Source organism: Drosophila sulfurigaster, chromosome 2L, assembly GCF_023558435.1.
Source record: "Drosophila sulfurigaster albostrigata strain 15112-1811.04 chromosome 2L, ASM2355843v2, whole genome shotgun sequence".
Taxonomy (NCBI): domain Eukaryota; kingdom Metazoa; phylum Arthropoda; class Insecta; order Diptera; family Drosophilidae; genus Drosophila; species Drosophila sulfurigaster.
In genome coordinates, this window is record NC_084881.1 from 6896011 (window position 1) to 6909866 (window position 13856).

At 35.4% G+C, this 13856-nt stretch overlaps 4 protein-coding genes across 5 annotated transcripts; 2 read left to right on the forward strand and 2 right to left on the reverse strand.

The window, feature by feature from the left end:
* Positions 1–242: 242 nt before the first annotated feature.
* Positions 243–2786, forward strand: LOC133834917 (ovarian-specific serine/threonine-protein kinase Lok). 2 transcript variants are annotated; one of them, XM_062264700.1, is made up of 6 exons: positions 243–767; positions 911–1068; positions 1139–1247; positions 1319–1759; positions 1821–2055; positions 2115–2786. In XM_062264700.1, exons 1-6 carry the CDS (start codon positions 578–580, stop codon positions 2422–2424), a joined length of 1443 nt encoding a protein of 480 aa, XP_062120684.1. In that variant the 5' UTR covers positions 243–577; the 3' UTR covers positions 2425–2786. The 2 variants fall into 2 exon arrangements, with proteins under 2 accessions (XP_062120684.1, XP_062120692.1); XM_062264708.1 differs by having other exon boundaries at positions 245–713.
* A 326-nt stretch (positions 2787–3112) lies between these two features.
* LOC133834932 (protein valois) lies at positions 3113–5050 on the reverse strand. The gene is made up of 3 exons (XM_062264720.1): positions 4432–5050; positions 3993–4369; positions 3113–3939 (listed from the first exon to the last, which is right to left on the reverse strand). Exons 1-3 carry the CDS (start codon positions 4963–4965, stop codon positions 3756–3758), a joined length of 1095 nt encoding a protein of 364 aa, XP_062120704.1. The 5' UTR covers positions 4966–5050; the 3' UTR covers positions 3113–3755.
* Positions 5051–5742: 692 nt separating this feature from the next.
* On the forward strand, positions 5743–11767 carry LOC133834921 (alkaline ceramidase). Its single transcript, XM_062264702.1, has 5 exons — positions 5743–6400; positions 8084–8340; positions 8429–8566; positions 9968–10260; positions 11241–11767. Exons 1-5 carry the CDS (start codon positions 6278–6280, stop codon positions 11330–11332), a joined length of 903 nt encoding a protein of 300 aa, XP_062120686.1. The 5' UTR covers positions 5743–6277; the 3' UTR covers positions 11333–11767.
* On the reverse strand, positions 11645–13816 carry LOC133834922 (6-pyruvoyl tetrahydrobiopterin synthase). Its single transcript, XM_062264703.1, has 5 exons — positions 13666–13816; positions 13378–13600; positions 13145–13224; positions 12293–12438; positions 11645–12233 (listed from the first exon to the last, which is right to left on the reverse strand). Exons 2-5 carry the CDS (start codon positions 13443–13445, stop codon positions 12021–12023), a joined length of 507 nt encoding a protein of 168 aa, XP_062120687.1. The 5' UTR covers positions 13446–13600; positions 13666–13816; the 3' UTR covers positions 11645–12020.
* Between the last annotated feature and the right edge of the window lie 40 nt (positions 13817–13856).

The following is a 13856-nucleotide window of genomic DNA, read 5'->3' on the forward strand; positions in this document are numbered from 1 at the left end:
GATATGACATTAACTTCAAAGCACGTAACGGCATGTTTCTCATTTTAGTTCTTATTTTATAAAAAACTTTAGACTTTAGTGTCTGTTTTAACAACAACTTAGTAAAATGTTCAAAAAAACATCAAGTTGCGCTAGTGATTAGTAGTAGTAGTATATATTTTTAAGTGACTGAATACCATATATTACATACAAATCGATGTATGAAGGAAACATCGATACATCAATATAAGAAGCTATTCTTCCATCTCTAATACGTGCAGACGTACTTCAGAGCGCGCAGCTTGCGGAGCATTCGTTTCATTTTGTTTGTGTGTTAAAACCGCTCGAAGATTTCTGCAAGCGCATTAATAATTTAATGTAAACACATTCTGAATGCAGTTCGCTAAGAAAACGCGACGCGCTTGTCCACAAATAAACTTTTATTACCAACATTCGTTTGTGTCTGTATATGTGTGTGATTGATTGTATGTGTACAAAAGATAACTGCACACTAACATTTGCGCAGCGAATTTAACCGGAAAAGAAACAAACAGTTACACAGAAGTTTCGAAGGCAAAAAGGAGAGGGAAGAAGAAACATGGCTCGCGACACACAAGGCACCCAGGCCACCCAGAGCCAAGCGTCGAACATTTGGACGCAGGTTGAGAGCCAACCCATGGAGAAGATAGTATGGGGCCGACTCTATGGCAAAAATATAAAAATAAAGTCCTTGGGTACGAGCATCAAACCATACAAAGTTATATATACGCATTCGTCCCTTTGTGTTGGTAACTGTTATGCAAAATTATATGTTTATTCAATGTACTTAGTTCTTCCTATTCAATATACATAGATTTGTGTTAAATTGCATGTTATCATTTGACCTTGCACCATCTTAAGCAATTGTTTTTTTTTTATTATTTCTTATTAGACTTGAACAACGACGAATTTTCCGCTGGACGTGGCGAGGCAAATGATTTGATATTAACACTAAATGATTTATCCGAAAAGATTCTATCACGCATATCCAAAGTACATTTTATCATTAAACGCGCCAACTGTGATCTGACAAATCCGGTTTATATACAGGTAGCTAGAAATATTGTTTCGGGTGTCCCACTGACCTACAGTATTGTGCTTTCAAATTCGCATCCCTTAGGATCTATCACGCAACGGCACATTCGTAAATGGCGAAAAGATCGGTATGAACAAAACACGCATTTTACAAAATGACGACATCATAGCGCTCTCTCATCCCACCTACAAAGGTAAGCGAAGTGAAATTTAGAACAATGCATTCAAATTTTTTCATTCTAAAAAACACCTGCTCTGCTTGCAGCATTTGTCTTCAAGGATCTTAGTCCCAATGAAGCGATTGGTTTGCCCAGCGAAATTACCGAAACCTATTGTATAAATCGCAAACTGGGCTCGGGTGCCTACGGATTAGTGAGACTTGTATATGAACGTCGTACCTGTGAACAGTTTGCAATGAAAATTGTGAAGAAAAACATGCTGGAAGTGAGTGCACATCCGAACAATAACCAAAACGATCCAGTTCGTGTCCTCAACGAGGCCAAGATCATGAAAAATCTCTCGCATCCGTGTGTGGTGCGCATGCATGACATTGTCGATAAACCGGACTCGGTTTACATGGTTCTGGAGTTTATGCGCGGTGGCGATTTGCTAAATCGCATCATCAGCAAGAAACTGCTAAACGAAGACACCTCTAAACTCTATTTCTATCAAATGTGCCATGCTGTCAAGTATTTGCATGATAAAGGTAATTGTTTTGAGACGAACTAACTATATTTGTATAAATTGTACTATTTTATTGCTTTAAGGCATCACACACCGCGATCTGAAGCCGGACAATGTGCTGCTGGAGTCCAGCGATGAAGATACTTTACTCAAAGTATCTGACTTTGGTCTCAGCAAATTCGTGCACAAGGATTCAGTGATGCGTACCCTATGTGGCACGCCCCTTTATGTGGCACCCGAGGTGCTTATCACCGGCGGGCGTGCGTCGTACACCCAAAAAGTGGACATTTGGAGTTTGGGTGTTGTCCTTTACACTTGGTAATTATATTCACAACTATGTATGTCCATGAAAATAAATATATTCATTTCCTTTGCAGCCTGAGTGGCACTTTGCCATTCTCTGATGAGTACGGATCTCCAGCCGGAGAGCAGATAAAAAAGGGTAACTTTCGCTTTCGTCATCCTGCTTGGCAGGGTGTTTCGCAACGTGCCAAGTTGCTAATCAAACAAATGCTCATTGTGGATCCTGAGAAACGACCCTCAATAGATGCTGTGCTCAAGTGTAACTGGATGCGGGATACAACAATGTTACAAAAGGCAAAGGATCTTATGAAATTAGACCACATGGAGATTGGAGAGGAGGAAAACAATTTCCTGGAACCGCCAACTAAGCGGCGACGCCATTAATTGGTTGGATCAACCAACGTATTAAACATAAGCTGAAGTGAAAAAGTTTTAATTTTCTGGCAAAATTAATCGGAAACATTTTCCATTCCACTGCCCACCAAGCAGCGCCAGCAGTAGCAGCAAATGAAGTGATTAACCGTTCTTGACTCTCCCAACTTTAAAGTACTTTTCTCTGCGGTTGTTTATTATTTTTTATATGTTGTTTAGTGTAAGTTTTGTAAGCATTTGAATTTTGTTAAACATTGTGTGCGAAAAACTGGAGAACAAAAACTGAAGCACAAATTTTGAATTAGATATGGTATTGCATTTATTGACGCGATTATAATCTTGAATGTAATTATAAAATAAAATAGCAACACAAACTCAAAAGTTTTATTTTCTTTTGTTATGAACCAGTTCCAAGAGTAGTATTTATTTTAGTTTTATAGTATTGCTTTTAATATACCTTCAAGGCAGCTTAACTTGAATATATCTTAAATAGTGTACATTCTGACTAAAAAAATCATAGTGAGAGATCCAGATCCAGAATGTATATTCAAGAATTCACAAAATGCAAGGCCGGGATAAAAAAATTCATTTTGGTTTCTATCTTATTTCTAGTTTTGCGAATACCTAGAAAATAAATACTACTAATTCAATCAATTAATTCGGTGGTCTGAAATCCGGTGAATGACAAAATTATCACAAATTATGGAAGTAATTTTTTAATGAATTGAATTATTTTTAGTTTTAATTAAGTTTTAACCATTCTGAAGTTTAAATATAAAATCAAAATTATATTAATTGTGACAGTGATGAGTCATAAATTCTTTTATCACTTCGTGTTAAAGGTCGTCGTACTATCTGTTACTCGTTGTTCTATGCTAGTGGAAGTTTTATTTTGAAGCAAATGCACTTTACAACCTTCTTTTCAACGTTTTAGCTGCAGAAATTTCATTCCGCACACAAATTGCAGTGAAAGCACGTTACAGAGCAATTTTCGATAAGGTACAAAAACAAACAATTTATCTTTTAACTGAATCATATTTTGACAAGAGTTACCAAGTTAAAAGTAACATTTTTCAGTTTAAATAAAAATTGCACAGTCGTATTTGCTTTTTACCCACAATTGTACATGTATTAGCGTATCTTAAAAAAATGTAAATGTACAAATCGTATTCTTCCTGTTGAGGGATCGTTAATCACTAAACTATAAAGCTACGCTGTCATATACAGATTCGTGGTTTCGCAATAAAAACAAGAAAAAGAGTTTAGTTAATAGGCACATTCATATGTACAAAAATAATTGGTCTTGAAAAATTCTTTGTATAATCTAAAGGAAATATGTAGTATTATATTTTGTGCGTGGCCAATTTGCGGCCGTGTCCAATGGTTAGCAGAGTGTTTTCATTGCTCCAAACTGCATCCGTTAGCCGATTATGTGTATTCTCATTAGTGTAAATAATCTCATGACCCTTATTCACTTTGGCTATCTTGACAGAGGCTGGAAGATTGCTCATAACCGCCAAGTGATCACTGTAAACACATTCAGTTAGCATTTATCATTAAAGAACATTTCAATAGCTTACCCATTAACAACCAGATGTGACACATGACCAGCCTCAAAATAACTATCCGTCTGCTGCAGTTTTCCCGGCACACGAATATCTAACGTATGTACATTGCCATCGTAATCGCCCAGATAAATAAAGTTATTGCCTTGAAGTTCACTGGGCGCTGCCCAAGCAGCACAGGTAAAGCTGAGCAGATGCGACTTATCATCATAAAGGCAGGTCGAGGAAGGCGATGAGGCGCGCACATCCCAGAGACGAGCGCATCCTCCACGATCGCAGCTGACAATTTGATCTGAGCTTGTTGCAGATGTTGCTAAGCCTGTTAATTTATTAGTGTGGGCTGAACGTGCCCGATATGTGCTGCATAGGTCAGCTCCAGATAGATCCCACACCTGAACATCAAAATATAACTTACATAAATTACTTGCCACAGTTTCTCTGCAAGTTGACTTACATTAAGTATGTTTTCCAGACAGCTAGACACGGCTTTCTGTGGCTCCGATTTGAAGACGCAGAGCTGATTGATGGGTGCTTTGTGCGCCGTTTCTTCGCCAATGAGGAACAGACAATAGGGCGACTGAGCATTGCGCACTTTTGAATAAGTTGACCACGCTTGCAATCGTGCATCGCCCAACGCCACAAGCAATACATTATTATCTGCATAGCGTAAGATGTTGACGGTATGCTCGCATTGCAACTTGTAGTCAGCATTGTCGACAGTCATGCGGTCCGTCTTCTTGTAACCAAAGAACATGCCCCACCATTGGCTCCCATCGCGGTGGTTGGTGGCTAAGGCAAAATGCTGCTGTTTATTCATCGAAATGCTGTCGAAGCAATCATGGAGGCGTGGGGACAGATTCTCGAGGCGCGCACTCATATCAGTCGCATTAAGATTGGGATAGTCTACATTGTCGGCCAATTCTTTTGCCGGCGGCGGCTGATGAGACGCGGGCGTGCAATAAGTTACCGATGATTTTTGTGGAAACATTTCAAATTGGTTGCAATAATTGTTGTCAACACAACAGAAAGAATTGCTGTTTTACCGAGTGGCTACCGGCTAGAGACGGAGTATAGTCGATTGCACCACCGATGTATCGATGTGTTTGAGCATTTTCTAAACATCGATAAATTATATCATTTTTAAAAAACAAATAATACAAATATTAATTATGTATGAAACAAGAATATATAATTTATTATAATTTCAAATGGATTAATCCCTTTTTAGCTTTGCTTACAATAAACTAATGCTTACAACTAACTAAATATAAATGGGAAAATTGAAAAAATTATTTAATATTCGCGTATTCTATTGGAAAACTCCAATAAACATGAAATTTACAATTTAAAATTTAAGTTACTGTCAAAAACACGAGTCGAACGTTTCTCAGCTTCTATGTACATTTCACTCTCTTCCAATTTAACGGTTTTAGTTTTTTTTTTTTAATTTAACAGTTTGAGATTCTGTGCATATAACAGAATTTTTGTCATGGCTGTAGAATAAGTAATCAGCTGTTTTAAGTATACATTTTCAAATGATAAACCCCGTTATAACTTTCAGATACGAACAATTGTAATTAATTTTACTTTTGAAATATATAAACAAATTCAAGTAGTTTACAAATTCTATTAAATTTTTAATACAATGCACAATGAGCTCGTAATTCCTTAACATTTACCAACACTTTTGTGCGTAACTAATTGTACTCATAATAAAAATACTCATATCATTGAGCCATTTTGAGTTTATGCATAACATAGCGTTAACAGTAAACAAAACGTTCGCCAACGTAACAGACGTGTTCGCTCCGCGTATTTTTCTTGTTTTAGTTTCTTTTGCGTCGAATTACTTGAAACTACGCATGTTGGTCAGCTTATAAGTGCAAGGGAAAAACAAAGAAATATCCATTTTAGTGAATCCTTGGTGCTGTTTAAATGATCTCAACTTACATAAGGCCAAATATTACACGAACATTCAAGTTGCATGCAGCGCAACACAACACAAAAGAAACGGGAAACGGGCATCATGCAAAAACAGCAAACCTAATTTTATTAACAAAGACACGCAAATAAGTGCATATGAAATTGCAAGCGATTATGCAAACGGTTGCTAAAGAGTAGCAAAAACAAAAAGACTCTACTCAACGACGAGCCTTCAGAATTTAGAATATAGCACAAATCAAATCAAAACGATTAGAGAATAGTGGTTGAAGCGCGCCAACGTCAGCATCTCTAGGTTTCAATTAATTAATAGGATTAACATTACTTTTATTGGAAACCAGTGAGAAAAGCTCCTCAACATGGACACTGGCAATGTGATGGACATTTATGCCATATATTTATTTCGACCCGGAAGTTCGCCCGTTGATTGGTGCGAGGGCAATTATTTAATATCGTCGAATATTGCTGAGTTCGTCAACACGGTGCGTATGTGTAATAAGTGTGCTGCTGCTCTTGGCATTTTTCTTTTGTTGCAATTATAATGAATATTCATATTACACATGTGTATGTATGTTTGTGTGCAAGTAACAGCTGCTTTTGCAGTTTTATTTTATACACACACACACACACACACTCAAATCCATGCATGTAAAGGCCTTGACCTTTTGGCATAGTAGAGCACTTGCTACTTTACGCCAGAATGTAAACAAAGAAGATGCTGTTAGCAATCATTTGTCAACACTGGAAGTGGCAGCAGTGGAATTGCATTTTGAAGTAGCTTTATCACATTCTAATTACGACATTTCTTGTGTTTTTATTTATTTTATCAAATGTGAATACAAAGTTCACTTCAAGTATTTTTCTTTGTTGTATTTCCTTTATATAAATTACTAAACATGATGTGTTGTTCTATTCCTATCAGTCCTGACTTATCAGACCTGACTGAAATTTAATACAAAAGTAATCAAAAACTTTAGATATTATTAATTTAAAACAACAATTTTATATGTTAACAATTGAAGGGTAAATGAGTGTTGTTTTAATATTAGTTTAAATGAAAGAGTAAAGATTCTTTCTGATATATAAACCATATTTAATAAATCAGACCACGAATCACGTCATGTTAACTCTATTGTCACCCAATATTATCTCTATATACTCAGTCATATATCATTTGATTGATCGCTGCACTGATTTCCCACACTCTATCATCTATGCACACTTTACTTAATCATTACTCTTTCATAAACCAGATAATGAATATGATTTATGGTTTGAAATTATGCTCCAAGCTTATAGTAGGTTTATCTCATTTAGCTAATATTTACAATACTAACTGAAGTTTAACAACTCTTTAAATGAACTCAATTGGCTTTGTTATGAAGCCAAGAAATGCTGTCAAATTAAATTTCAATTGATTTTTACTGCTCTGAGTAATCATTTTTGTTTTGCGTTTTGTTTAATTGAGTTGCTCTGGTGTGCAACGAGTTAATGAGCTACCTTGCGTTGAAGTCAACGTGAAGCTCTTTGTATATAAGATATAAATAATATATGAGATATAACAGTGCAAACATTGACTCGCTTTGCCTAGCCCCATTTTGTGGCGGTTTACAACTGTCGTCGCATTTATTTTCATATACATATGTATAACTTTAACAAAACATGATTTATTCCTCGTTGATAGCATACAGTTCAACATTTAATTACGCCTAATTTAATAAATTATACCAGATCTGTTTCGTGTCATTCTTTGTTCTCGTGTATCAGGTGAAAATTTGTTTCAATTACATGAGAGCACATTTTGAATGTAGCTTAACAAAATGAAAGTAAAAAAAAAACATGTTTTAGTATATAAATTTATTATTATTATATATTGCTGAAATCCCGACATGATATAAATGTGACTTAGTTTTGTAAAGAAAAGAAAGATGGGTCTTATAAAATGTTCATATTTTTATTTGATTAATATACTTATCAAAATATTTTTGTTGAGCAGAATTAATTAAAAACTTTTATTGTTTCCCAAACAAAAACTACCAATAAAACTTTTACAATTTTACTTTGAATGTCGGAAGTTGTCTAATTGAATATATGCTTATTAAAGTTTCGTTTCGTTTCATATAAATATTAAATCATAATCGTTAACTTTTCTATTTCCATTACAGTTCAGCAACTTTCTGTTCATATTATTGCCACCAGTTTTAATAATGCTGTTTAAGGAATATGGTCGCTTTGTCACACCCGGAATACATTTGCTTTGGGTGCTACTAATCGTAGTTGGACTGAGCTCGATGTATTTCCATGCCACTCTCAGTTTGTTGGGTCAATTGCTGGATGAGCTGGCTATATTGTGGGTCTTTATAGCTGCATTCTCATTGTTCTATCCTAAGCGCCACTATCCGAAGTTTGTGAAGAACGATAGGTACGTTTCATATAAGTATAAGTGTACGGAAATGTTGATTATATCTAAAACACATACATAACTATGTCGTATTTGTTTTGTCGTACAGGAGAACCTTCAGTTGGCTTATGTTACTGTCGGCCATTATCGCAACAGGTTTGAGCTGGTGGAAGCCAATCGTTAATGCCTTTGTGCTCATGCTTATGAGTGTGCCGACAATGATAATGCTCTACACTGAGCTGCAACGGTATGTACATCCATCCATCCATTCATAGAAAGGGGTTACCAAAAAACTTTCAATTGATAAGCCGCATTTGGGACTGTGTTGACCGATTTGTCAAACAAAGCACCATGCTTCATAAATCACATATATATATATTATTGTACATATCCTTATCATCCGCAGTCCTTATCAACTACATGCTTGTTTGACAAAGCAGACGGCTTCTTATTGGTTTATCAGCGGGGGACAGGTGCACTTAGTGCCTTGCCTAACTTATGCATGTTTTCAATACATCACGAAATTCGCTTTGTTATCGCACGTTTTATTTATCATAATTAATTGAAGTCAAAGTTCAGTGAAAAATAAAAAAAAAATAGTTACGCTACTGTTCTATCGCTATTGACTAGGTTATAAATAAAAGATATGCTTTAACTATGCATGATGAAATAAAAGTTAAAAACTGTTAAGTAACAACATCTCAAGCATTGGGTTCGAAACTTTTAAAAGCACTCTCACTCAATTCGTTTTGTTGACGTTCGTAAGTGCACCTTATACCCAAGAGATAAGCTATAGGAAAACTCCTAGAGCACCACTTCAGAGTGAGCTATTGGAAATCAATTATAATTGAAAATATTTGATTGGTAGGTTCGGAAGTCTTCGAAATCAAACGATAATGACAGCTATAAAGATTGCGTGCATTGTACAAAGTTTTCCAGTAGCCTCATTGATTTATAAGGTGATATAGTAATAAAATTCCATACCCCCATTCAAGATGTGGATAAAAGTTAAAGAATTAGTTACGCTCAGTTCTCTACAAATTGTGCATGCAATTTGTATTTATTCAAACTGTGACCATCAAAGCAAGCATATATTATTAATAATAGTGAATCGTTAATTGAGATAGGAAAGCGATTATTATTATAGGTATAGGTGTATATACATATGTATTGTGAAAATTTCATTTTGATCGCATTAAAACTTCTGAAGTCAATTCACTATTTTTTTTCATGTGTAGCAGCGAGTTAAGAACTAGCGCCATCTAGCGTTCATTGCTTGAATGGTGTTTAGATAAGAATATCGTCATTCTTATGCTTTGAGTTGTATACAGGGTGCTTTTTAATTAGTTACTATACACATATTTGCTGATTGAATGAATGCATTTGATCGCATTAGAACATTAGTCAATTTACTATTCTATTTCGTGAGTCTCCGCGAGCTAAGAACTAGCGCCATCTAGCATTCACTGTTTGAATATTGTGTAAATAAGAATATCGAAATTCTTATGCTTGAGCTGTATACAGGGTGCTATTTCAATATTACTGAAATGTTTTTCATTTAGCTTTTCATCTCATCAGTCATTAGCGTCAATCATTTATTGAGATATATGTGAAATCTATTGATTTACCACTGCTTATTAATCCTCAGAGTACGAGATCAGCGCGTTTACCGACTGGGCTTGAGGGCGACAACAGTTTGGGGCGTGGCAGTCTTCTGTTGGATTAACGATCGCATGTTTTGCGAAGCCTGGTCTGCTATAAACTTCCCATATCTGCACGGATTCTGGCATATATTGATATTCATAGCTGCTTATACGGTTCTGGTGTTGTTCGCCTATTTCTATGTGGAATCCGAATTGCCACAACGTCAGCCTCTGCTCAAGTATTGGCCAAAGAATGAGTTTGAGTTTGGCATACCATTCATATCCATTAGAAATCCAGGTAAGACTCTGCGCAACACCATCTAAGTTGAATGCAACAATTGCAACTGCGAATGCAACAATTGCCATGACAAACCAAAACCCCAAAAAGTAAAACTAAACACAAAAACTAAAAACAATAACCAATATACCAAAGTCGATAATGAGACGTAATTGCTTTATCTAGTTAGTAATACTGTATTTTAAATTTAGTACGCATCATTTTTTTTTAAATAGTTGTCAATTTGTATTAGAATTGTAGCAAATTTGTTGGATCGAGGTTGAAACTGAGAAACTGAGGTTAAGTCTGTTAAAGCGATAAGCTTCAAATTTGTTTGTTGCACAATGTAAGCCAATTATACATAACATACTATATTTAACCGTATTGCTTAGCCTAGAACATAAATACTTATATGTACATATATATAGATACCATTTAGAGTACATCAAGTACTGCCCTTAGTGGTGCTGTAAACAAACATATCCCAAATGCCATATAAACTAACTGCTTGTAAACTCCCCAATGGGCTCAGTCAAGAATCTTGGAAGGGAAGCCTCTTTTCCTCTAACTGCATCAACGACAACCGGTTTTCCCAATCTGTACTAACAGACTGTGATATGTTACTGACTCATAACACACACCGCTCGAGACTTCCAAAAACAAAAACAACAACGAGAAAAACGTTCCTAAATTGAATACCGAGTTTTTAATTAAACTTCATGGGTACCTGAATGCCTGACTGCCTTATGAGTATGATTAAACTTTTGATCTGTTTTTGTTTTTTTTTTTGTCTGTACTGTTTTTGTTTTGTAATCTTAGCAAATCACAAATAATTCTTCCAATAACAACTGTAGCATTGATTCTTGACTGAACTTATGGAAACGAACCAAAACTAATCACCTGCATAAGACTACTACTAATCAATCCACGTAGTTTTTTGGCTCAATACTAAATCGAGAAATACCTATTGTTATAATTGCCTATAATTGATGATCCCACAGATTCGAAAGATTGGCACGTCTACTGCAGCTTGTTCATGCAGGATTTCAACAACGGGAAAAGTCTCTGCACGGAAGGCTCGAAAATTATTTAGACAATTCTCCTATACAAATGCCCTATACAATAAACCATCATTATAACAATGACAATGACAATGTATAGAGTGTTTAGCATAGACAAAGTGATATAAATTAGTGTTACGACTAATGCCTAAGCAATTTAAATTATATACATACAAACATACACACATAATAATATATCTAAATATACTTATGACATAACACATATACTATACAATCCTGAACAATTAAATAGCTTACCTGGTACTAAAGGAAAACAAAACAAATTTCAATAGCAATGCAAGGTTTATAGCTGCCATTTAGAAAATACTTAAGGGCAATTGAACAAAACACAAAATAAATATTACTTTACAAATATGCAAGTAAAACGAAATGTACTGAGTTAAAAAGGCAAATCAATTGTTTAAATATGCAAAATGTTTTCGTAATAAAGCCTGGTAGAAAACAAAGGGGAGTGCTTTTTTTATTATTGATTGTTATAGATTTATATTTATTTCGTATAATTCTCATAAATTCAATTGAATGTATAAAAGTCTAGGCATATACTTTGTAAATCGTATAACTCGTTAGATAATAACTAAATGTGTTCTCTATGTGCATCATGTAAAATGTTTGTGTTCTGTGTGTAAGTATTTTAGTTGTAGCGCATAATTCATTGTGCTTCGCTGAGCATTGGTCCAAAATTCGATTGTAATCTCCCATTTAATCTGAATCCGATGATATATTGGTACAAGAGTCGCGTGCAATGCGTTTATTAATTGGATTGTAAAGGCCATTCATTTGATAAGGTCCACGGTAAGTAATAATATTCTTTGGTGTCTCGAATATTTTCACCTCGTACAGCAGCTCTGGTTTCTTCAGGTGTGTGCGTATATTATCCCAAATATACACGGCCAGATTCTCCGTAGTGCTTGGCTGCAAAAAGAGTTTTGTGTGTTAACTAATTGTTAGGAAATGACAGATAATATATTTACTATTTTGGCAAAGTATTCGACATCCTTATCCAGGTTCTTGTGATCGAGACGCTTCATGATAACCGTTTCGATGGCATCCTTTAGCTCTGTTATATTTAGCACCATCCCAGTCCGTTGATCGATGGGCCCGCGAACAGTAAGCTCAACTGTGAACAATTAAAAAAAGAGGATTTTATTAAATTAATTGAGTTTCGAATACTTTTTTAGTGCTTAGGTATTTTATTGTTCAATAAACAATCGTACTTGAACTTATCGAAGTAGAATTCTATCAAAGTATTTCTGAGTATCAAATGCAACCATAGGTTGAATGAAGCAAAGTGTTGCAGATAAATGAAAATACTGAGGTCCTTGGACCAATCGTAAACTTTAAAATATGACTATAAAAGTATTGAAGGAAATGAGCGTAAATAAAATATCACTAGCTTTTAAAGCTTCATTTATAAGTAGAATCAATATTGATTTAAGTCAACTCTTTTGATTTAACCTTTGATTACTATTGACATGTATTGATCTTCTAACAGAAGAGCTTATATTTCTAATATTATATTATTATTCTATGTGGCTGTAAGTGTTATGTCTTTCATTATCAGCAGCACATTTTACAGCCTTGGCTCTCGAAATAAATTGAAATGAGCGTTGAACTTGAACATGGGTTGTTGGGTTGATAAGCGAGCTTGTCGGCCAAGGTTTTATTTGCTTGGTCTCAACGTCGTCGCCTCTCGTCTCAAATTTCCAATGGTTGCGGTTATGCTCGCGTAAATAGTTTGTAATACGATATGGATGCTAAAACGTAGCTAATCACGCATTTAAACGAAACATATTTTGTGAAATACATAAATGCACCTGCGTTACCTGTATAATTGTGTCCATGTCCGTTAAAATTGTTGCATTTGCCAAAGACTTCCAAGTTTTCTGCATCGCTCAATTGGGGACTGCAAAAACAATAACAAGTCTTTTAATGCAATCAACACTTGTGGGGTGAGACACCACTGTCCAAACAATTAAAAACAAAAGCATTTAAGCAAATACAACTGTAGTGTCAACAGTCAATGTGCAAATTGAATTTATTGATTTTATTTTATTACCTGTGCAGGCGATGGCAAGCACTGAACGTTTCGCGGCGCGTCAGAAATGCGACAGGTTGTTGAGACATGCTGAGAGCAATGAGTTTAGCTTGCGACTGCAGACGAATTCGACACAATTGCTATTGCACGTGCGCGAGCACTGTTTTGCTTCAAATGCAAAACCTGCTCTTAGAACGCTCTTATTTATATGTGTGTATGGCTGGTTAATAGGGGGGCAGTAGAGCTAAAACAAGGAAGTTATTTGCGGCTTTACTAAGTGAATGGGCGAACAGTGAGCAATGCACTTACTCTTGTTCGATCGTTGGCAATTTTTATACGATATATTGTTCAGTTCCTGTTCTGTAATCTCATAAATGTGTAGTTTATTTTGTCTACGTTGCCTGCAAACAGAACTGCAATATAAAAAACAACAAAGTTGGAAGTATCGATAATGTAGAAGCATCGATAGCACGCCAGTGTTGCATTTGAAGACTCAGACT

Coding starts and splice junctions, on each gene's coding strand:
- LOC133834917 (XM_062264700.1), top strand. CDS start 578: ATGGCTCGCGACACACAAGGCACCCAGGCCACCCAGAGCCAAGCGTCG. Junction 1,248..1,318: donor CTCTCATCCCACCTACAAAG/GTAAGCGAAGTG, acceptor CTCTGCTTGCAG/CATTTGTCTTCAAGGATCTT. Junction 2,056..2,114: donor GGTGTTGTCCTTTACACTTG/GTAATTATATTC, acceptor TTTCCTTTGCAG/CCTGAGTGGCACTTTGCCAT.
- LOC133834932 (XM_062264720.1), bottom strand. CDS start 4,965: ATGTTTCCACAAAAATCATCGGTAACTTATTGCACGCCCGCGTCTCAT. Junction 4,370..4,431: donor GTCTGGAAAACATACTTAAT/GTAAGTCAACTT, acceptor TTTGATGTTCAG/GTGTGGGATCTATCTGGAGC. Junction 3,940..3,992: donor TCACATCTGGTTGTTAATGG/GTAAGCTATTGA, acceptor ATGTGTTTACAG/TGATCACTTGGCGGTTATGA.
- LOC133834921 (XM_062264702.1), top strand. CDS start 6,278: ATGGACACTGGCAATGTGATGGACATTTATGCCATATATTTATTTCGA. Junction 8,567..9,967: donor CTCTACACTGAGCTGCAACG/GTATGTACATCC, acceptor ATTAATCCTCAG/AGTACGAGATCAGCGCGTTT. Junction 10,261..11,240: donor CATATCCATTAGAAATCCAG/GTAAGACTCTGC, acceptor ATGATCCCACAG/ATTCGAAAGATTGGCACGTC.
- LOC133834922 (XM_062264703.1), bottom strand. CDS start 13,445: ATGTCTCAACAACCTGTCGCATTTCTGACGCGCCGCGAAACGTTCAGT. Junction 13,225..13,377: donor GCTTGCCATCGCCTGCACAG/GTAATAAAATAA, acceptor TTGTTTTTGCAG/TCCCCAATTGAGCGATGCAG. Junction 12,234..12,292: donor TCGAATACTTTGCCAAAATA/GTAAATATATTA, acceptor CTCTTTTTGCAG/CCAAGCACTACGGAGAATCT.